The 25,691-nt window shown below is 40.3% G+C and overlaps 1 protein-coding gene across 1 annotated transcript; it reads right to left on the reverse strand.

Annotated features, from left to right (window-relative positions):
• Positions 1-6: 6 nt before the first annotated feature.
• Positions 7-25,529, reverse strand: LOC139718760 (MAM and LDL-receptor class A domain-containing protein 1-like). The gene is made up of 19 exons (XM_071630224.1): positions 25,395-25,529; positions 24,860-24,950; positions 24,040-24,177; positions 22,882-23,150; positions 20,794-20,809; positions 13,237-13,377; positions 12,592-12,711; positions 11,256-11,477; positions 10,445-10,588; positions 7,161-7,435; positions 5,883-5,967; positions 5,348-5,494; positions 4,679-4,833; positions 4,074-4,269; positions 3,305-3,445; positions 2,432-2,585; positions 1,420-1,537; positions 727-811; positions 7-14 (listed from the first exon to the last, which is right to left on the reverse strand). The coding sequence occupies exons 1-19, from the start codon at positions 25,527-25,529 to the stop codon at positions 7-9; spliced, it is 2,640 nt and encodes an 879-aa protein (XP_071486325.1).
• Positions 25,530-25,691: the final 162 nt, after the last annotated feature.

Consider the following 25,691-nt stretch of genomic DNA (forward strand, 5'->3'; position numbering starts at 1 on the left):
AGATTTTCATTGACCTGAAATAAGATAAACATGAATCAGATAGTTTTGATTTCTCTTTCATTCTGCATGAAATGTTGTGCATACATTTCTGCGAATGGATTCCTTTACATGTATGGTGTGATGTGTTCTACTCTTTATACACCAAATAACATGTTACTTGCCAGGCAGTCATTACCATTAACTTCAGTATTCCTGGTACAGATGATAAATATTCATGAAAGTCAAAACAATTTATTGTTTTAGAATATTTGTGTTCCTTTCATTTTTAACTGGAAATGTGATATTTTCATTTTCTGTGAACACCTCCTAAATCATGTGATAAATATATCATAACCTCATGAGCAACAGAAAGATACTTTAAATGAGCTCAGCATTTTTTTTTTTTCTTTCAGCCATTACCAACATGTCAATGTTGCAAGGCAAGACTCACTTGTTTGGAAACATGATCAAAATCAGCAGCCTACTCCAGGAAAAAAACAAATCTAAATAGACAATGCAACTAGGATGCCGATAAAATTACTTTGAATATGGAGTCATTCATAACACAATCTGCTAAGATCAACAGGCATAGACAGTACAGAAACGTGGCTCTTCATGGGTAGAGCTTGTAGAATGCCCACTGGCTTGTATACATACATGCAGAACATCACTTTTTTTTATAGGCATGGGCCTAAGGAATGTACAAGCTGTCCTTTGAGAGAAAATAAGATTAAAGGGAAGACTCACAAGAACAGGTTCCTGGCACCACCTCCAGGTCATCGATGGCGATGTCGCTATAGTAACCAGATCCAATCACTCCCCAGAATTGAAGCTAAGACGTACAGGGTAAGCAAAGGGTAAGTTTATAAGGTCAAAGAATAAAATAACACAAATAGGAACTAAGACTGACATCACAATGAATGTTGATGGTATTTCTTGCTGAAAACATTGCTGAGTGTGGTGAAAGTGGGAGAGACAGTATCAATAATTAATCTCCAATATTAATTTCCAAAAGATATCTTGCAAAGATAGAGATAATAATAATAATAATAAAATGATAATGATGATGATGATGATGATGATGATGATGATGATGATAATAATAATGATAATAATAATAATAATAATAACAATAATAACAATAATAATAATAATAATAATAATAATAATGATAATAATAATATTAATATTAATAATAATAACAATAATAATAATAATATTAATATTAATAATAATAACAATAATAACTCACTCTTAAAATCTTTCACTCTAATCTCTAGACTCCTTTCAACCCCAATTCTTTCACACTTTGCCTCCTGTATGTTCTCCTCTAATAGTGCTTCTCATAACTACCATGTATGTATGGTATACTTTATACCTCCAGATGATTAATACAAATTGTACAGTTAATTCTTGGCAGCTCCGAGTGGTGTTCCTTACCAGGAATGAGCCGCTGAGTGCCACCTGTCCTTGAATCCAGTGGGTCTGGTCAGTGCTCTGCTGACCGTCCAGTGACCACATCAATTCAGGACTGGCTACCCCACTGGACGTGTCTTGCCTGGATCAAAGAAATAAATCAGCAAATAAGACTGAGTAAGGTATTCTAAGTCTAAATGGGATGGTTGATGATTATTTATCAACAAGAAAATGGACTACCTCCTTGTTATGAAATATCATTTAATTTAGGTGAGTATCTATCAGCCAAGGCTTTCAAACTTTGTTTGCTTTGTATCAGAGATAATTCAGTGACAATCTCTTACTTTTCATCACTCAGAATACACCTTTGGTGCACACGCTGTAAAGTGAATATCATCAAATTGAAATGCTCAGTGCGTACAAAGACATGAAAAGGCAACTGCAACCAATCCTGGTATACGCTAGCATTATCGCTCTAACAGCATAAGAAATGATTGATACTATAATGTACATTGAACCTTAAATATTGTGACAATTCCTGTTAAGTTGTTACAGGCAAGAATTACCACAGAAAAGTTACAAACTTCAGGCCTGGGTTAGTTCTCTCTACCAAGGCCATGGCTCATATCAACAGGAATGGGATACCTAGAGCTGTACACTGTAGGGGACTCCTAACTGTAATTCTCATAATAACTACCTGAGTGCTATTCATTGCTCTCTCATTTACTAGGATCAGTTTCTTCCACTTTGCATCATGACACACATATAAGTCATTTTAATTCTCACATTTGAATGAACTCAGAATGCTTGACTAGTTGTCACTGACAGTCTTTTTTTTTTTTTTTTGGGGGGGGGGGAGGGGTGCAGATAGCATGCTCAACAGCAAAATGTCATGAAATTCAGACCATTTTCTCAATCATCTATCAATTGGAGCATCTTAAGCCATAGGCAATCTTGCCATGAAAGTTTAGACTTTTATAGTGAGAGTGGACAATGGTCTTACTTTTGAGAGTGGAAGAGTGGATAACCCTCTTACTTGTAAAGTCTGAGTCCAGCAATCTGCTGACCAAACATGTTGAACCAGAACGTGAAACAAACGTCAATGGGTCCTGCATCAAAGATGGCGCTGGATAGCTTGGCTGTATCCCCCGGCAACCGGGGTGCACTCCCTTCCACATACACATAAAATCCTTCAAGGAAGAATTTACATTCAAAATGTTAACAAAACTGAATCAAGGAGCCTCCCAGTATAAATGTGAACATTTCACTCCACATAGAAAGCTCTGAATTATCAATTACTAGTCTTTTCTATTTAGTTACAAATTACGAACATACAATCTGAGTGGAAACATGCGAATTCAACAACAGGATAAGTGCAAAGTATTTTACTCCACATAGAAAGCTCTAAATCATCAATTATTAGCATTTTCTGTTTAGTTACAAATGACTAACATACAATTTGAGTGGAAATACACTAATTCAACAACCAAACTAGTAAAAAAATCACTGTGTAATTACTTTTTTTCAGCAAAAAAAATCATCATTCATCATCATTGAAAAGGAATTACATTATGATACACTTTTTGTGTCAATACCCACATTCAAAGGGTTGGTACAAGCTGGAATACAGAGCTGACATGGAAAGGGTGTGCATTTTGTGGACTCCAGTAAGAGCAACTAGACAAAGTTAACACACAATCTGTTTAACTCGTAACTCTCATGGTAAATGCTGTACTATACATTCGTCATTGCAAGGAACATGCTTACAAAATGTTCCTGGCACCACAGCTTCATTGGTTCATTCCTTGGAGGTTTCATTAAAACATAATAAACATTTGTTTTTATGCAATGTACAATATGGTACTGTCACACAAGCAAGAGTTGTGGGTTAATAAACTGATTACGATACCTGTTCCCACTGCTCCAAGGGTGTGGTCATACAGGGGACCGGTGCTGGCAGAAGGGGTGCCTCCCTGCACCCTTATCCAGTCAAACTCATCCAGAGGGGCATTATACCACTGACAGTAACCATCCTCAAAGTCACAATCCACTGTGAGTCCATCCAAAGAGGGAAAAAAGTCAAATACACATTAAAGCTACAATCAGGAGCAGTGATTAAAGAAGGTTTGAATTATCATATTTGCTGCATTTGTGTTGTTCAGTTGTGGCACAAAACAGCATACTGTACAAACATTGTGCAATAATCATAATGCCACAAATACAAGGAGATACAGTATCAACAATTTTCTCAATAAACCATCAGAGTGACGATTTATTCTAGAAATGGTTTTTAAAGAAAACTTTTGATTATACTGATTAACAATTTCATGTTGGTTAATCTCACCCCTACATACCTCAGATTTTAGAGCTACATACATTGTAGCCATTCATAGCTATGGAAACTGGTTCTACACAACCTCAGGTAGTCTGAATATCTGTGAACACAACAGCTGCTCACTATGCTCACATCCAGTTCCAACCCACTGCCTGAAATGCAAGGGTAATTTTTTTGTATGGACCCAGCACTACACTACAACAAAAGACTAAGACTTCATCACTTTGGTACTCTTTAACTCAGAAAGTAAATTTCCCATAAACAAAACAAGAGGCAGCCCATAAAGGACTAGCTGAAGATCATCTCTGTTAAAGGGAAAAAAAATCTTTGATGTTTTACTCACAGAGTGCATCACAGCCACCATCAATCATATTGATTTCATCGATAGCGATGTCGCCTTCTTCCCCATTTCCGACCGTCCCCTCGAACACGATCTCGTAGCCATTGCCAGTGACTTCCACCGATGTGCTGTACCACTGGTTGCCCTTGTTGCCAGAGTAAGATGCCAGTGTGGTGCGTGTGGCATCAGCATTGTTGGACTGAGGAGAAAAGGATTGGGAAATTCATCCACCATACGGTATCAGTGTGTGGTCTTGCCTCATTGGCTGACAGAAAGTAAGGCTAAAGAGTGAGCTCATACAAACTAAATATGGATTATGTACTATGCTTTTTGATACCAACACAGGATGAGGCATGGGACATCAGTGAGATTATTTCCATTTAAAAAAAAAAAGAAGTAAAAAGTGTGTCTATATATGTAAAGATATATAATACATACACAGTAAGATTTGATATTACCAACATCTCAAAGCGTCTTATGAGTATTTCTTAATGCCACTCATGTTATGATTTATATCTGAAAAGCTTTGTTACATGCATTACAAAACTTTCTGAAACATTAACCAGAAACATCCAAAAAGTCTGGCACCATAATCTGCACAAACTTACCAAGACTGATAGTGTACCGACATCCTGACCATACATATGGAAGAAGAAAGTCCAGCAAGTCGTGGATGCTGTTTCCATGGAAACGTGAGGACCAATCAGCCTAGCCTTAGCACCAGGAGTATTGGGCCGGGAAGTCTCGATGTACATGTAGTGACCTGATGAGCCATAGTCAAGCAAAGACAAAATCAGCAGATATGGATCGAGGGAGAATTGATGAGTCAAATATACAGTGTATCCACTGGCCATGGTTCATTGCTTTATCAAAATGTAATAGGATTGGCTTATACACTACAGAAAACTGTCAGGCAAAATACTGTTAAATACTCTAGCATCAGTTTACAAACCAAACTAGAAGGGAACTGGAAATCATATGAATATGACTGATGTGAATCCAGAAAAGATTGTATTCAACTCACTTGGATTTTGCATCATCATGCCAGCTACATGTATATGCATTTACATGTATGTGCTTGAGGGGTCAATGTTTGTAAGATGATTTACGTGTAAAGTAAGATGATTTTACCTTAACGTGTTTGTAAAATGATTTTACCATAACCTTGGCATTTATCACAAACTGGGCATTCCATGTTTTGTCAAAGTGCCTTGATTTCTGCAAATTTCACTTCCACCATGAGATGCAGTAAAGCACTTCTCTATGCTTCCCCTCACCATAAGCACTGCCATACGTGACATCAACGGATGGACCGGTCAGTGGGGTGGGTGTGTCCCCAGACCAGTACGTCCAATCAAAGTTGTCGGTGGCATCCTGGCGATAGCCGCAGATGAGCGAATTCTCAAAGTCACAAGTTGCAGTCGCTGTGGGGACAAAAACAGAAATATACTACAATTGGGACAAATTATTTTCACTTTCTTTAAATTGTTGTCTGTTCAAGCTATTGTGAGATTATAGACTGTGTTGATAATGACCATACAATAGACATGTACAATTACATGTAGTACATGAAATAATGGTCTACTGGCTCTGACTTTATTACTGGCCACACATCACATCTGGGTACTTTGTTGCAAAAGTATTTTGGATATTACAACAGTCTACTAACAGTTTACTAACAGTTAAATCTCATAGACCAAGGAATAACACCCATAAGTGATCACGGAACTAACAAATATGACTGGAGAAAAAGCCTGAATTATCGGCACACATGGGTTAGGGGACAATGACGGATGTGACCTTGACACTGACCTTCACAGTCCCCTTGACGTATTGTGATGTCATCAAGGGCAATATCCCCTGTGAAGGAGGATCCCACGTAGGCTTGGAACACCAGCTTTAAATAGGAAGAGACACACACAAGAATGTTAGCCTCCTAATTGTAGCCTCTTCCATGTGTAAACATGAGATTAACATCAATTTCTTGGACAGTGTGTGATCAATTGTTCAAGCAGAAACTTTTCAATATTTAACTTTTATTCACTGATAGTGTTGGGTCTATTTTGATGCAATTAATTTTCTTATGTCTGCCTAAGTTTTTTTGTGACTGAAAAAAAAACTGTACATATTTCAATATCTATCAAAACTATTTACCCATTCTATTTTGTGTTCATGCCAGCTTTGTGGAGAAACATTGACATTTTAGTGTTACACTACAGTACAGATATATTTTACAGATACATTCCATGCTTACAGAACAAGGTTAAGGTTACAGTGGAAGAAGCTCAATAATTTCTCACTGTTGTCATGGCTACTTCTGTCCAATCAGACCCCATAGTTTCATGGGTAGGTAATAATTGATACATGTAAGCCCACCAAGTTGGCAGAGACAGGGTATGAATTACCTTCAACATTTATATCTGAGGCTGTAACTCTAGCATACTGATGCTAGATTACACTTGGCATAGTTGACATTAAACATCGCAGCTACACATTTCATTTGGTGCGTACATTAACATTACTTTTATGGGTGCTATGCATGGAGATACATACAACATGTATGTACCATGTGTGTTCAAATGATATGAGAAATTATCTAGAATGTTTGCATCAAACCAGCCCAGCTAGCAAAGCTATTCTTGAGGCTAATTTCTGTTTAGTAATATTTAACAGGAAATGTGTGCTGACATACTTTGAGTATCACGGTGAGACTTATACAGGGTAGCATACGATATTACTTTTAGTGTGGAAATTTTCACGCATTTCTTCAACCAGAAGCTAGCGCAAATAAAAGCACGCAAATATTATTGCATGCCATATGTTCCAGAGGGTAATGTCCTGATTCCGCGGAATTAAAAACACGCGAAATTCATCTTACCTAGCAGGGCGCGAAAAATTACTAACGCAAAGATATCCACTTTCACAGTAGACCTTATCAATGACTGATTATTAAATAATGAACTAACCATGCCACATTCATCATCTGTCTACACCTTTGTGTGTGAATTTTGTGCACATTTGACTCACAGGCACAGAAAGTTCTAAATAATTACTGTACACGGCACACTACATTGTGGGGCTTTGACTAACTTGGTAAGGGTAGGCCTCAGCTATGGTGACCGATCCCAAGAACCACTCATCGGACTTCTGACCCTGGCTGCTCCACACGAGGTTTCCGAGGTCGGAGGTCGCCGAGTCGTTGCGCCTGGCAAAAACGTTCAGCGTCTCGATGGTGGGGCCGAACATGTGATACCAAAAGTTGAGACACTGGCGGAAGGTGGTGGAAATGACAGGACTCATGATCCTAGCCTCGTCCCCAGGCACTCTGGGGCTGGATGTCTCAATGTACACGTAATAACCATTGGCTGTTAGGGTGAAAATAGAGAAATATATGACTGCACGTGTATTAAGTAGAGGCTAGGTGATACCAAAAGTTGAGACACTGACGGAAGGTGGTAGAAATGACAGGACTCATGATCCTAGCCTCATCTCCAGACACTCTGGGGCTGGATGTCTCGATGTACACATAATAACCATTTGCTGCCAATTGAAAATATAGAAATATATGACAGCAAGTGTATTAAGTAGAGGCTGTGTTCTACAATACTTCCAGTTTCAGAAATCTAGATACCAGCATCTTTGACATTGTATAGAAATGAAGCAATAAAATAACAAAAGGATGGGGCTGAAAAATATTGGGTAATGCTTAAAAAGAGTGAAAAATGTATTTGTGTCAGGATTTATCAAGACTTTATTTTTTCTATTTTTTTTCTCTCTGATAGACAATAATATATCATACAAGAATAATTCATTTTCAGAAATAAGGTTTTGCTTCCAATTCACATAAAATAAACATCTTGATAGTGACAGTTGATGTCATGAATTCTGTGCAATTCAGTCATTTTTCTTTTATTTAACTTTTCACACAACTCATTTTATAGCAAAGTCCATTTTTTTTTACTGCTTGTAACTTGTAGATAAGTGAACAAACATTTAATTCAGCAAGACTCTCTAATTTGACCCATCTAATACTAGCTCCACATGTACTCTGGCAGACCTGTGTCTATTGGAAATGCATGTGATAGCAAAATCAGTTTGTCCTAATAATGGGTAAATAGGCAAGAAGGTGAAATCATTGCTACATAACCAAACATACTGAATTACTTTAAACTACAATGAATGGATTCAACAAATACAATGTTTCTAGAGATTTTTTTCCCATTCTTCATGTTTATCTTTGCTGCCAGTATAATGGCAATAATTTTTTGAAATAAGATTATTTTCAAGGTGTTTCTGGGGTTTTTTTTGCGTTGTTTTTTTGTTGTTGTTGTTTTGTTGTTGTTTGTTTGTTGTTTGTTTGTTTGTGTTTTTTTTTTTTTTTTTGGGGGGGGGGGGGGGGTGTTCATGGTCAAGTTGCATGAAGCTTGCAAGTGAGCAATATTAAGTAACATCAGTATACAGTATATTGAGCTGATATACATGTAACCCCTACAGTAACAGCTCAGCCATTGTCATTAAATACAGCTCCTTGTGTAGTTCAATGAAGTTCAGTATTATGCACTACACTGTTATCTACATTAGATGTGAATGTACCATGATATAGAGTACTCAATGGAAGCTGCACGCTATAGTATTCTACAATTGATATATCTCCATATCATTTCTTCTGTTGTTGTTGAGCACAGAAAATTATTCCTTTTGTAGAATTGTGACAAGTAGGGCTTAACTATGTGTATGTGAGTAGCATATTTCTGTCACTGAGTGAACAGAATGCTTTAACAACATGTTCTGGACATACTAAGAAGACATTTATGAGGAGTACTGCTCATGTCAGCTGACTCTTATGGTTCTTCAAAAGAAGATTAAGCTCTCTCTGCTAGAACCATCCTTCCCATGTTTCGTCAACATTTGTACCACAATAGGTGTGACACATGTACACTTGGGACATACATTGTATTTTGCTATCTTCACTAGATATCAACTTATAGGTCAGTGAGTACTGCTGGGGATGTATGATACAGTGTCACTGGTCAGTTGCCTACAAGGTTGTACATTGTTGGGGTGAACTTTGCATAAAAATGCTCTAAGTACAGTGTACACAAAGATCCAGCTATCAGAACTCTGTGTACATGTCATACATCTCATGTGTAGCTTTCTTCATAAGATGTGTAACTATTATCACTGCAAGGCATTCTACACCTTTTTACCTATGTCAAGATGTGGAGAGCAAACCACTGATTGCTTTTTTATACAGCATTCCTGATGACCCTTTTCATGTGCCTGAACCATGCCTAGCTATTTTGTTTGTAATTACGTTAATTCCCTGCCCCTTGTAACATTACTTTGAACAGTCAAGTTTTGGGGAAATTCCAATATTTTTATTCCTTATTAATATCATGGCATATTTTGCCTTGAACAAAGACTACAAGGAACTGGTTGGATTCCTTGCATCTGTACAAAATGAGAAGAAAATTTACAAAATATTGCCAATTTGACAGGGGAAAAATGGGAACTTTACTCATGTCATATGTGTTGTCAATCTAACTCTCAATCATATATTCAGCAAGAAAGAGGCTTGAAAGAAAATTCTGTTACTTAAAGGGAAAGTAAACCCAAAGAGCAATGTGGATTGAGTGAAAGCAGTAATATTAGTAGAAGACATCAGTGAAAGTTTGAGGAAAATCGGGCAATCGATGCAGAAGTTATGAATTTTTAAAGTTTTGGTGTTGCAACTGCTGGGTAAGGAGACTACTAGAGGTTATGACGTATGAGTGGACTACAATATAAAGAAAATAAAAAGGGAATTCAATAAAAAGTCATTTTTCATGAAAATTACACATTCCATCAACTTGATACTGACATATGTTAGGGGTAGCACTTATTCCCCTGCTTTCTGAAAGCGGTTAGTCAAGAACTCTTTCATTTTGCTAGAAAAGTGAATTTTTGTGGAATTCCTTTTATATATTCTTTATATTGTGGTCCTCTCATACGTCATAACCTCTAGTAGTCTCCTCATCCAGCGGTTCCAACACCAAAACTTTAAAAATTCATAACTTTGGCATCGATTGTCCGATTTTCCTCAAACTTTCACTGATGTGTTCTACTAATGTTACTGCTTTTACTCAATCCACATTGCTCTTTGGGTTTGTGTTCCCTTTAACTGTAAGACGGACTAAAAGAATAAGAAGAATTTACCAAAAGATAAAGCTCTCAAGGTAAGCAACTCAACTCATTCATTTGAAAAAAAAAAAAATTATTCAGTCCTCTTTTGAAGTCTTTGTGTTTGTTTTTTATTCATGGCTCAAAGTTAATGGCTTTTAAAGTAACACACAGCAGTTGGTAAGATCATATCTAGAATGGATATTGGTACTGACCTGTTCCTGTTGTGTGGTCCACAGATGGTCCTGTCCCTACTGAGCCGGTGGACCCTTGCTGGCGGACCCAGTCAAAGTTGTCATCCTGGGCCTGGGTGTACTGACACCAACCATTCTCAAAGTCACAGTCCCACTCACTGGAATCTGTGATTGGAAGACAGGAATGAATGGAACATAATTGCAAATGCCACCAAATATTAAGGCTACATTTCAGTAACACCTAAAAGGCACTGTAATAATAACGACAGTTAATTTTCTCTTGAATAAAACACCTTTTTATCACACTTTTAACCACATCATGTGCTGAAGTACTTCTGCTTCGTAGCATTTCTAAAATACAGCATATATTTGTTGCATACACATAACACTTTGCACCCTTTTCTTCCAAATTAACCTACAAAACATGTAGCTACTATCGCCCTGCCTTGCTAAAATGCACTTGTGCATGTGGGGGCACTGTGGAATAGTGGAAACTAGTCTTTGACTTTCAATCAGAAAGTCCTGAATTTGAATCCTGTCAAGTGCCTACTCTTTAGAAAAGATGTTTTTAGCCACCATGTCTCTCTCAACCCAGGTGTATAAATGGGTACCAGGCAATGCTAGGGTAATAATAATAGCAGGGCCTGCCCTCTGGTAGAGCAGTGGCAAAACAGAAAGGACTATCCTGGATAAAGAAGACCACATTACTATCATTAACATTGATAACCTGAAACTGTGTGATATCCTTGAGTGTTCATTCATGATATGTGTTTAAATCTAGGTGGGTAGTACACATATATTTGTACATATCCAGCTGCAATATTTGCTTTACCATTGCACAGTCCAGCCACACTGATCAAGGTGTCATCTAAGGCGATGTCTCCCGTGTAATTTCCCCCGAACGTGGCCTCCACCGCAATCTGGTAGGTGTTGGGGTTAGAGGTCGACATCTGACCTTTGATCCAGCGGTCGCCATGGTTACCAGACTGGCTCCACTGTAGGGCCATGTTCCCATTTATGCCATCAATCAGGTAGACATTCAGAGATCCAACACCTAAGGTATAAAGAAAGAGATATTTTCAAAGTATATATGAATAGCCTATTCACCTCGAATACCCTTTTAACACCAATGACAACATTAAAGGTAAAGTCATCTGAAACACAAACTCATAATTAATGACGTGAAATTCCAACATTAAATTATCAGATTTTGTTTACTTTATCAATAATTGTATGGGAAGAAAATCAAAAGACAAAACTGAATTTGCCACTATGGCATCCCACAAGAGCTTAAATTGTCCATTTCTGTGTAATAATTTTCTTGGACTTTGTTCAATACTTCTCATTAATATTGCATGTGAAAAGAAAAAAAAAGCAAACAAACATGTGTTCACAACACACATTATGTTATCTCTGTTATTCTGTAAAATATTGTAGTTAGTGACATTTGATATGAAAAAAGGCTCAGACAAAGGATTTCCCCCCTTTTTTTTGGGGGGGGGGGGTTGGATGTTGTTTTTCAGGAGGGGGTTTATTCATTTTATGTGGAAACTTTAAAATGGGGATAATATCATAAACAACTCAAAATGAATACAGCAACGATGGCTCTTTTCTATCTCATGGGAAACATATGAAATAAATAATATTCACCTGCAAAACAAACAGCAATCCAGGTATCTTATATTCTTATATGAAAAGCTAAGTTACCACATGCTGAGACTAATGTCCTTTGAAATCACACACCCCTAATCTATCAAGGATTCTGTATACAACAATAAAACTGTATATTCTGTATACAACTGTCTTTTTTTTTAATACCGCTTAGGGAAATTTGTTGTTGTTTTTTAGCAATTTTTTTTTTCTCTATGAGGGGACTGCATTCTACAAGCTCTGCTTTTTAGCAGTCCCCTCCATTTCCAGCAATATTGTTTATGCATTTACCACAGTGACGTAACAGTTATTTGTATCTCTGTTGATAATTTACCTTTATCTCTTTTACAATGTTGTTCTGTTCATCGCATTGTGGTACTGATTCCCTGACGTCTGTGTATACGAGCGTTTCACTGTATTTCTATTTATTTGCTTGTTAGAAGTGAAATAAATCAACTTGAACTTGAACTTGAAAACAATACTTTATCATATGATAATGTATGTCCACATAATCTCACCTGCTCCATACATATGATACCAGAAAGAGAAGCAGCCATCATCAGATGGTAGATTTTCACTGACCAGCCAAGCCACATCACCAGCAAGTAAGGTGCTTGTTTCCAGGTACACATAGTGACCTGGGAGAGAAAACATATTCATTTTACCTTCAGTCCAGAACAAATGTTGACATAATTTAGAGACTAAAAGACAAAATATCATTTAGTATTGAAAGACCATTTTACACGAAAATTTTACATGAAAATAAGAAAAAAAACTGATTTGAGAGTAAATGCAAAACATAATCATTTATCCTGAAAAATTACAGTTAATTTATAATTTCAAATGTTTTGTTAAAAAAATATTTAATAGCAGCTAAACAAGAAAATAGATTTTATTGTGATCATTTGGATACAGAAAAGTATTTATTACTAAATTAATAAACTTGCATTCTTTTAAATATCTTTTGTTTCAACATTTAACATTTTGGCTTACTTCATTGTTTCTAATATTTCTAACAACAAGCACAAAATCTTACGAAAGTTGAAAGCTTTCTTCAGCACTAATGGTTTGTAATTTAGTTTTTGGTCGGCAGGAAATACCTACGATGGCAATTATAATTGTAAATATTTTGTCTGTTTCCATAGCATTAATCATATTCCTACCAGAGGGTGATGAGAGGGTGTGGTCTTTGCTGGGACCGGTAGTCACACTGGGCGTGGCCCCGCTGCTCCTCGTCCAATCAAAGTTGTCGCCAGTCTGGGGGTTGGTCCATGTGCAGTAGTCTCGCTCAAAGTCACAGAAGCCTGTTGGGTTTGGACAAAGACTCAGCATTAACCCGTTGAGGATGGACTAATTTTGCTACAACACGCATTTCACATAGAGACCTGCCTGAGTATTCTTGGGATTAGTCTTCAACGGGTTAGCAAGAGGCTCCTCACGGCATTGGCTTCTTTCTATATCACAGCCTCTAGTAATTGGTGTGCTACTTTTACAAATTGCCACAGTGGAACCTATTTGTAATTGAATAGAGGGTACCTAATCCCACTAAATTCTAATGTGTCATCACAGCCTTCCTGTTGGACTGAAGCATATTGCTACACCTGAGTAAGCTTGCAAACTTTACAACGAGGTTAAGTTTGGTTGAATTACTGAATGTTGGCAAAAAAGCTTGGCAAATCAAACTAAGGCCTGAGAGCACGAAGGGTTCAGTTATGAAAAAGTCTTGGTAAAGAAAGTGGAAGTTTGCAACATTGTCATGGCAACACTGAAACACACTCAATCTGTTTGATATTAAAGACATGATTATCTACACACGAGGCACTCCTCTATAAATCTAGAAAGCAGATTGTCAAAAGAATGTCTTACTCAAGGCCACAAGGACAGACACAGCATCAAATCAACTCACCTGGTGCTGGGCAGGCCCCATACTCAAAGAGAATATCACCCACTGTAGAGAATCAACACACCTGGTGCTGGGCAGGCCCCATACTCAAAGAGAATATCACCTACTGTAGAGAATCAACACACCTGGTGCTGGGCAGGCCCCATACTCAAAGAGAATATCACCCACTGTAGAGAATCAACTCACCTGGTGCTGGGCAGGCCCCATACTCAAAGAGAATATCACCCACTGTAGAGAATCAACTCACCTGGTGCTGGACAGGCCCCATACTCAAAGAGAATATCACCTACTGTAGAGAATCAACTCACCTGGTGCTGGACAGGCCCCATACTCAAAGAGAATATCATCCACTGTAGAGAATCAACTCACCTGGTGCTGGACAGGCCCCATACTCAAAGAGAATATCACCTACTGTAGAGAATCAACTCACCTGGTGCTGGACAGGCCCCATACTCAAAGAGAATATCACCTACTGTAGAGAATCAACTCACCTGGTGCTGGACAGGCCCCATACTCAAAGAGAATATCACCTATTGTAGAGAATCAACTCACCTGGTGCTGGGCAGGCCCCATACTCAAAGAGAATATCACCCACTGTAGAGAATCAACTCACCTGGTGCTGGGCAGGCCCCATACTCAAAGAGAATATCACCCACTGTAGAGAATCAACACACCTGGTGCTGGGCAGGCCCCATACTCAAAGAGAATATCACCTACTGTAGAGAATCAACTCACCTGGTGCTGGGCAGGCCCCATACTCAAAGAGAATATCACCCACTGTAGAGAATCAACACACCTGGTGCTGGGCAGGCTCCATACTCAAAGAGAATATCACCTACTGTAGAGAATCAACACACCTGGAGCAGGGCAGGCCCCATACTCAAAGAGAATATCACCCACTGTAGAGAATCAACACACCTGGTGCTGGGCAGGCCCCATACTCAAAGAGAATATCACCCACTGTAGAGAATCAACTCACCTGGTGCTGGACAGGCCCCATACTCAAAGAGAATATCACCCACTGTAGAGAATCAACTCACCTGGTGCTGGGCAGGCCCCATACTCAAAGAGAATATCACCCACTGTAGAGAATCAACTCACCTGGTGCTGGGCAGGCCCCATACTCAAAGAGAATATCACCTACTGTAGAGAATCAACTCACCTGGAGCAGGGCAGGCCCCATACTCAAAGAGAATATCACCTACTGTAGAGAATCAACTCACCTGGAGCAGGGCAGGCTCCATACTCAAAGAGAATATCACCCACTGTAGAGAATCAACTCACCTGGTGCTGGACAGGCCCCATACTCAAAGAGAATATCACCCACTGTAGAGAATCAACTCACCTGGTGCTGGGCAGGCCCCATACTCAAAGAGAATATCACCTACTGTAGAGAATCAACTCACCTGGTGCTGGGCAGGCCCCATACTCAAAGAGAATATCACCTACTGTAGAGAATCAACACACCTGGTGCTGGGCAGGCCCCATACTCAAAGAGAATATCACCTACTGTAGAGAATCAACTCACCTGGTGCTGGACAGGCTCCATACTCAAAGAGAATATCACCCACTGTAGAGAATCAACTCACCTGGTGCTGGACAGGCCCCATACTCAAAGAGAATATCACCCACTGTAGAGAATCAACTCACCTGGTGCTGGGCAGGCCCCATACTCAAAGAGAATATCACCTACTGTAGAGAATCAACTCACCTGGAGCAGGGCAGGCTCCATACTCAAAGAGAATATCACCCACTGTAGAGAATCAACTCACCTGGTGCTGGACAGGCCCCATACTCAAAGAGAATATCACCTACTGTAGAGAATCAACTCACCTGGAGCAGGGCAGGCTCCATACTCAAAGAGAATATCACCCACTGTAGAGAATCAACTCACCTGGTGCTGGACAGGCCCCATACTCAAAGAGAATATCACCCACTGTAGAGAATCAACTCACCTGGTGCTGGACAGGCCCCATACTCAAAGAGAATATCACCCACTGTAGAGAATCAACTCACCTGGAGCAGGGCAGGCCCCATACTCAAAGAGAATATCACCTACTGTAGAGAATCAACTCACCTGGAGCAGGGCAGGCCCCATACTCAAAGAGAATATCACCTACTGTAGAGAATCAACTCACCTGGAGCAGGGCAGGCTCCATACTCAAAGAGAATATCACCCACTGTAGAGAATCAACTCACCTGGTGCTGGACAGGCCCCATACTCAAAGAGAATATCACCCACTGTAGAGAATCAACTCACCTGGTGCTGGACAGGCCCCATACTCAAAGAGAATATCACCCACTGTAGAGAATCAACTCACCTGGAGCAGGGCAGGCCCCATACTCAAAGAGAATATCATCCACTGTAGAGAATCAACTCACCTGGTGCTGGACAGGCCCCATACTCAAAGAGAATATCACCCACTGTAGAGAATCAACTCACCTGGAGCAGGGCAGGCTCCATACTCAAAGAGAATATCACCCACTGTAGAGAATCAACTCACCTGGAGCAGGGCAGGCCCCATACTCAAAGAGAATATCACCCACTGTAGAGAATCAACTCACCTGGAGCAGGGCAGGCTCCATACTCAAAGAGAATATCACCCACTGTAGAGAATCAACTCACCTGGTGCTGGACAGGCCCCATACTCAAAGAGAATATCACCCACTGTAGAGAATCAACTCACCTGGTGCTGGGCAGGCCCCATACTCAAAGAGAATATCACCTACTGTAGAGAATCAACTCACCTGGTGCTGGGCAGGCCCCATACTCAAAGAGAATATCACCCACTGTAGAGAATCAACACACCTGGTGCTGGGCAGGCCCCATACTCAAAGAGAATATCACCTACTGTAGAGAATCAACACACCTGGTGCTGGGCAGGCCCCATACTCAAAGAGAATATCACCTACTGTAGAGAATCAACTCACCTGGTGCTGGACAGGCTCCATACTCAAAGAGAATATCACCCACTGTAGAGAATCAACTCACCTGGTGCTGGACAGGCCCCATACTCAAAGAGAATATCACCCACTGTAGAGAATCAACTCACCTGGTGCTGGGCAGGCCCCATACTCAAAGAGAATATCACCTACTGTAGAGAATCAACTCACCTGGAGCAGGGCAGGCTCCATACTCAAAGAGAATATCACCCACTGTAGAGAATCAACTCACCTGGTGCTGGACAGGCCCCATACTCAAAGAGAATATCACCCACTGTAGAGAATCAACTCACCTGGTGCTGGGCAGGCCCCATACTCAAAGAGAATATCACCTACTGTAGAGAATCAACTCACCTGGTGCTGGGCAGGCCCCATACTCAAAGAGAATATCACCCACTGTAGAGAATCAACACACCTGGTGCTGGACAGGCCCCATACTCAAAGAGAATATCACCTACTGTAGAGAATCAACACACCTGGTGCTGGGCAGGCCCCATACTCAAAGAGAATATCACCTACTGTAGAGAATCAACACACCTGGTGCTGGGCAGGCCCCATACTCAAAGAGAATATCACCTACTGTAGAGAATCAACTCACCTGGTGCTGGACAGGCTCCATACTCAAAGAGAATATCACCCACTGTAGAGAATCAACTCACCTGGTGCTGGACAGGCCCCATACTCAAAGAGAATATCACCTACTGTAGAGAATCAACTCACCTGGTGCTGGGCAGGCTCCATACTCAAAGAGAATATCACCCACTGTAGAGAATCAACTCACCTGGTGCTGGACAGGCCCCATACTCAAAGAGAATATCATCCACTGTAGAGAATCAACTCACCTGGTGCAGGGCAGGCCCCATACTCAAAGAGAATATCACCCACTGTAGAGAATCAACTCACCTGGTGCTGGACAGGCCCCATACTCAAAGAGAATATCACCTACTGTAGAGAATCAACTCACCTGGTGCTGGACAGGCCCCATACTCAAAGAGAATATCACCCACTGTAGAGAATCAACTCACCTGGTGCTGGACAGGCCCCATACTCAAAGAGAATATCACCTACTGTAGAGAATCAACACACCTGGTGCTGGGCAGGCCCCATACTCAAAGAGAATATCACCTACTGTAGAGAATCAACTCACCTGGTGCTGGACAGGCCCCATACTCAAAGAGAATATCACCTACTGTAGAGAATCAACTCACCTGGTGCTGGGCAGGCCCCATACTCAAAGAGAATATCACCCACTGTAGAGAATCAACTCACCTGGAGCAGGGCAGGCTCCATACTCAAAGAGAATATCACCCACTGTAGAGAATCAACTCACCTGGTGCTGGGCAGGCCCCATACTCAAAGAGAATATCACCCACTGTAGAGAATCAACTCACCTGGTGCTGGGCAGGCCCCATACTCAAAGAGAATATCACCTACTGTAGAGAATCAACTCACCTGGTGCTGGACAGGCCCCATACTCAAAGAGAATATCACCCACTGTAGAGAATCAACTCACCTGGAGCAGGGCAGGCTCCATACTCAAAGAGAATATCACCTACTGTAGAGAATCAACTCACCTGGTGCTGGGCAGGCCCCATACTCAAAGAGAATATCACCTACTGTAGAGAATCAACTCACCTGGTGCTGGGCAGGCCCCATACTCAAAGAGAATATCACCTACTGTAGAGAATCAACTCACCTGGTGCTGGACAGGCTCCATACTCAAAGAGAATATCACCCACTGTAGAGAATCAACTCACCTGGAGCAGGGCAGGCTCCATACTCAAAGAGAATATCACCTACTGTAGAGAATCAACTCACCTGGTGCTGGGCAGGCCCCATACTCAAAGAGAATATCACCCACTGTAGAGAATCAACTCACCTGGTGCTGGACAGGCCCCATACTCAAAGAGAATATCACCCACTGTAGAGAATCAACTCACCTGGAGCAGGGCAGGCTCCATACTCAAAGAGAATATCACCTACTGTAGAGAATCAACTCACCTGGTGCTGGGCAGGCCCCATACTCAAAGAGAATATCACCTACTGTAGAGAATCAACTCACCTGGTGCTGGGCAGGCCCCATACTCAAAGAGAATATCACCTACTGTAGAGAATCAACTCACCTGGAGCAGGGCAGGCCCCATACTCAAAGAGAATATCACCCACTGTAGAGAATCAACTCACCTGGAGCAGGGCAGGCTCCATACTCAAAGAGAATATCACCTACTGTAGAGAATCAACTCACCTGGTGCTGGGCAGGCCCCATACTCAAAGAGAATATCACCTACTGTAGAGAATCAACTCACCTGGTGCTGGGCAGGCCCCATACTCAAAGAGAATATCACCTACTGTAGAGAATCAACTCACCTGGAGCAGGGCAGGCTCCATACTCAAAGAGAATATCACCCACTGTAGAGAATCAACTCACCTGGTGCTGGACAGGCCCCATACTCAAAGAGAATATCACCCACTGTAGAGAATCAACTCACCTGGAGCAGGGCAGGCCCCATACTCAAAGAGAATATCACCTACTGTAGAGAATCAACTCACCTGGTGCTGGACAGGCCCCATACTCAAAGAGAATATCACCCACTGTAGAGAATCAACTCACCTGGTGCTGGGCAGGCCCCATACTCAAAGAGAATATCACCCACTGTAGAGAATCAACTCACCTGGTGCTGGGCAGGCCCCATACTCAAAGAGAATATCACCCACTGTAGAGAATCAACACACCTGGTGCTGGGCAGGCCCCATACTCAAAGAGAATATCACCTACTGTAGAGAATCAACACACCTGGTGCTGGGCAGGCCCCATACTCAAAGAGAATATCACCCACTGTAGAGAATCAACTCACCTGGTGCTGGACAGGCCCCATACTCAAAGAGAATATCACCCACTGTAGAGAATCAACTCACCTGGTGCTGGGCAGGCTCCATACTCAAAGAGAATATCATCCACAGCAATGTCTGCTGCTGTCATCTGTCCCACCACAGCTTGGAGTACAACCTGGAAACACACAAACCAGTATCATGAAATACTGCTAGGTTTTGGTAACATGATATCATAAGTTTCCAGCTACATGTACCACACATACGAAAAAATATATAATCTGGACTAGCAAGAGAGGAAAAGTGACTTCATATCATTTTTGGCCATTATGCTTTAAGACTTGCAGTGAAACAATATTGGTGTTCTTCCACATACAAAAGCCCTGTTAGGCATCAAGTCTTATAAAAAAACATTGTAATAAATCCAATGCAAAAGGGAGAAGTCATTACTCATATACATGTACATGTACCTAGCAGGTATGATCTGGGTTAGTACACTACATCAAAAAATGAAAGTGCTCAATTTCAATCTAAGTTGGTTCTAGTTGATGAATATATTCCACTTTAGATTGTTTGTATGTTAAAGTACATGAAGGAGCACCAGCTGTGCTGCCCTACTTTGGCAAAAGGAAGCAAGTGACAAAAGTGAAATTTCTCGTAAAAGAACAAAATGTGTCTGTCATTTACACTGACGTCACTGGACTATCATGATGTCTTATCTAATATATCTCTTAGTACGATGAGTGTTTCTGCATGAAATTTGGCCTGGAAGAAGAGCTCATTATGTGAATTATGAAAACATCAATAACTCAAATTCGGATGGTATGTCACTTGTTTCCTTTTGCCAAAGTAGGGCAGTGTGGCTTTGCTAGGGTTTTTGATTAACACCTTGCCTCATAACTTTACATTCCACAGACCACTAATTTCAATTTACATCAAGTTACTGGCTATGACAACACTGGGGCACATGAACTCCACTTTGTCAACAGTATAGCTGAAAACTGGTTACACCCAATCCCCCCCCCCCCCCCCAAGAAATACATACTGAAGTAGAAGAGATCCTGTGAATCACATCAAGAAGTATGTCATATTCAATACAAAATAACATCCAATCAATAAGCGCCTCATACACTGTAAATTCAGCAAGTGCAAAACTACTCAATACATGCAACAGTCTTTTCTTTTTATGCATCCATTCATAATTTTTTGTTTTCGTTTGTATGTTTGCTTTCCAAGGGGCAGGGGGTGCTTGATATGTGGGTAATTCCATGAAGTTGGGGCACAAAGTGTGACATTTTAGCATTTCATAACTCAATACTAATTATGCTATACATTGTTTATAGGCTTTACATTTGTATTGAGACCATACATTTTCCTGGAAATTTTGTGCCATTCAGACTCAATTTTGATGAAGTTATTAAAACGATATGTAACGGTGTCCTGTAGCATCGTGACGTGTCCATGTAGCATCGTGATAGTTAAAATCTGGTCCTAAAAGACAAATTGATGCAATTAGCTTGACCAAAATTTGATATAATATGCATAATTACTGATTAGTCAGATAGCTAAATATCAAAGGACAAGTTCACCTTCATAAACATAAGGATTGAGAGAAAGTAGCAATATTAGTAGAGCACATCATTGAAAGTTTGAGGAAAATCAGACAATCCGTTGAAAAGTTATGAATTTTTGAAGTTTTTGTGCAGTACCCGCTGGACGAGAAGACTACTGCAGTGTTTGAATAACTTAGATGTCACATGCGTACAACAATATAAGGAAAATATAAAGAGAATTTCACAAAATTCCATCTTTTGAAAAAAGTACACATTCCCCTGACTCGTTACCGACAAATGTTATGGGTAATATTATTCCCCCTGCCTTTAGAAAGAGGCAAGTCAAGTGCTCTTTTATTATGCGAAAAAAGTGAAAATATGTTGAATTTTCTTTTACATTTTCTTTATACTGTTGTACGCATATGACTCACAAGCTGCAGTAGTCTCCTCATCCAGCGGCTCCAACACAAAAATTAAAAAAATTCGTAACTTTTGCATCGATTGTCCAATTTTCCTCAAACTTTCACTGATGTGTTCTACTAATATTGTTGCATTTTCTCAATCCTTATGTTTATGAAGGTGAACTTGTCCTTTAACTCTCCTTTCCACAGTTTTACTTTTGCAAGAAAATTACACAATGTGTCACTATGCTACGCGGTGTCCACCAAATGTCACAAAAAAGGACACCGCATAGCATCGTGATACATTTTGTAATTTTCTTTTAGAATTAAAAGCTCTTTACAGGAAATTTGAGATATTTAGCTATCTCATTCATATCTTGTAAATATGCATATTGCATCAGATTTTGGTCAAGCTGATTGCTATAATTTACCTCTTAGGACCAAATTTTAAAATATCACGATGCTACATGGACACGTCACGATGCTACAGGACACTGTTACATATTGTTTAATAACTTCATCAAAATTGAGTCTGAATGGCACAAAATTTCCAGGAAAATGTGTGGCCTCAATGCAAATGTAAAGCCTACAAACAATAAATGTATAGCATAATTGATATTGAGTTATGCTGAAATGTACTTTTTAAATATCACGATGCTACATGGACGTTGCCCCAACTTTATGGAATTACCCACGTACATTGTATACAAGACACAACATGTACTTATCAATGCCATTGTACGGCAGGTTGATTGCAAGGGGAAGGGGGCAACACACAGATGATGATTGTGAATGATCAAACTGTGCACAATCATGTATTGTAAGGCCTCATCCTTTCGTTGCTGATGCTATATACATCTCTGTCAAGGGCACTGAGAAGACACTGTGCCTACAGGAATCACTCAACCAATGATTACAGGAACCATGTTTTAACTCTATGGGGAATTACAATATACTGTAAAACCAAAGAAGATTCATGTGCATTCAAAATTTTGCATGCATTTTGATTCCACAATATTGAAATGCATGCAGAAGTTCTTGTCTACACTATATGTATTGAATGCTAGTGGAAATTTGCAAAAATGTCATGCTTCGATAAAGGCTGTGGGTTTCAATTCGTGAATATTTTTGGTTTTACAGTATTGGAATTGAAAGGTGAACATAAAGTTTTTTTCATACCTGGAAAGTTGCATTAGACTTGACCGTCACTGTAGCATACTGCCATGAAGCTCCCTGAGAACCTGGCGTGGATGACCAATAGGGGCCAATGAGGGCGCCATTGACAGATTCCCACACTGCGATGTACCCTGCGTCCACGTAGTCATCAATGTGGTACCAGAACTTCATGCAGTCTCCCTCCTGGGTGGCGTCAAACGAAGGGCTGTACACCAGGGCCTGGTCGCCAGGGTAACGCTGTGCAGAGGCTACATCAGCAAACAGCAAGTAACCTGCGGAGGGCAGAAAAGGGATGTACAAATGTAAATGGAATCTAGTTGAACAACATTGATCAAATTTCAAAAATCCTGCACACCAAATCAACTGATATCAAAAGAAAAGAAATAGACCTATTTCACCATACATGTACTTCTTTTCTGGGTTTTTTTTCTTTTGTTGTTGTTGTTTTTTTCAATTTTGGCAAAACCGCAACCCATGCTGACATCTAAATGAAGGTTTATTATTATTCTCACAGGAGACAATTATTTTTTTCCTCCCTAATACTAATGCTTTGAAATCATACAGAATTGGAAAATTTCTCACAATTCTATCCTGACAACTTCCAGTAAACAAGAACAATCACAGTGATTTAAAGTGTTACACAGGTTTCAGAAAGTAAAACAGGCAATACAAAACATCTCCTGATAGCAAATCAACATGTAAGCCCCCGCCACATATAAACACGGATCCTCAAGGGTCTACACGATGATCCTGGGAGTTCCAGGATAGTTTCACCCTGGATGGAGCGTCAACGAGCGTTGATGACTGTACACATGGTATCAAAATGGCAGCTACACGGATAAGGCTGGAATAGCACGGCATCTACATGGCGCTTACACGGACCATCACGGCAGCTACGCGGTGGCCACATGGACCATCTATGATTGCTCTACCAACACGGCAGTCCCCGGATGACCCCGGGTGTTTTTGACATCCAAAAGTTGCCGTGTTGACCTCCCGGATGTCCAAGGATGCCCAAGGCATCAACACCGATCTCTCCCCGCATCACCCTGCATCAGATGCGAGGTGATCCGGGATGTCGATGTGACTGGGACTATAGATACTGTGCTTCTGTCAAGAGAGGGCGATATTACAGTGTCACATGACAGCATAAAATTGTACCTGTAGAGGTTCCAGTGGTGTGGTCACCCAGTGGGGTGCCATGGGGAACGTCCAGCGCTCGGACTCTCAGCCAATCAAAATCATCCAGACTAGTCTCCTGTGTCCAGCCACAAATACTGCTTTCAAAGTCACAAGTTCCTGCAAAAATAAGATTTGAAATGGCATGACAAACACCAGTATTTCATGACTGAAGTGACCACTCTGTAGAACGAAAAGTTGAAACTAGTTTTCCTCCTAATCCTACTATTGTTATAATTATTGCTATTTCTGTTGGTGCTGGTATTATTTAATTATCACTAATTTTGTGGGGAAATTCTGAAAGACATATCAATCTTGAATTTCCTTGAACTCAGAATAACATCTACATATTTTGGCCACATTGATGAGATAATGTGGTTTTTTTTTTTCTGTTTACCTCAAGATGTCACATATCCAAAACCTATGGAACAACCACCATTGAAACCTTTATTTTGCACAATATATGTATATCAAAATTAATGGCAATGGGAAAACATATTATGTGGATTGATTTTATTCTACATGACCATGTCCAAGAGGGAAATGGTTAGTATTTCACCGGAATGGCAAACAGTAGTTTGCTCTGTGCTTGTAAACGTTAAGATCTTATATGGTTTCACAACAAAGGGAACATTTTCATAAAATTTGCATTCACGACAATCTGCAACAGAGGAGGGATTAAGATGCATAATGTCACAAATAATCAGGGCCTGGGATGGGGGATGGGGAGGACAGTAGCCTGGAAAGTCCCTGCATACATCCCTGTTTAGAAACACAAGAAGATGATAGTACAATTTCTTACTTGATGGGGGACAGTTTCCACTATGATAGGAGATGTCATCTACAGCGATGTCACTCTCAAACGATGATCCGATGATGCCCTCAAAGACAAACTGAGGAAGTGACAAAGTAGAATGTGAGATTGTATCAGAGCTTCTATTGCAAACCAAAGAATTGTGCCACTAATGTGATTTTTAATCCTTCTCCAGGTACCTGAACTATCTCCAACTGGGCCTGACAATTTAACACTTACCCTTACCCTGCAGGACGAAAGTAGTTTTTGTTAACTTATATTGTACAATAGATACACAAAAAAGTCTTGCAAAACATAAAAATATATGAAGATATGAATATGGTAAAAACAAACAAGTTGGAAGCATTGGATAAGAGAACATTGTGTTACACATGAATCATTGCAGCTCAGCTCTGTATGATGAGGTACAACTAGAGTAGCTGTTGTCTTAGGAAGTGCACAACGATAGCAAAAACCCCTAGATACAATGTACATGTACATGAATCTCATTGTACATGACATATGACATACAATGTATCGTCACCTGAAAGTTTTGTCCACTGGAGTCTACACTGATGGCTGCTGGATTCCATACATTCCCAAAGTCAGACGGCCCCCGGCTGAAAATGGTCTGTTCCGCTCCATTCTCGTCCAGGACGTTGACCTTCAGTGTTCCCATGGTGCCACCATACATGTGGTAGTAGAATTCAAGACACATTCCAGCAGACCCCGTCGTGTTCTGGGATGGTGAGACTAGACGAGCAGTATCTCCAGGCAAACGGGGACTAGACGCCTCAGTGAAGATATAAAATCCTTTGAAAAACAACAGAAATATATATAT

This window comes from Diadema antillarum, unplaced genomic scaffold (assembly GCF_040938485.1).
Source record: "Diadema antillarum isolate AM-2024a unplaced genomic scaffold, OU_Dant_1.0 scf00000099, whole genome shotgun sequence".
In the NCBI taxonomy this organism is placed as follows: domain Eukaryota; kingdom Metazoa; phylum Echinodermata; class Echinoidea; order Diadematoida; family Diadematidae; genus Diadema; species Diadema antillarum.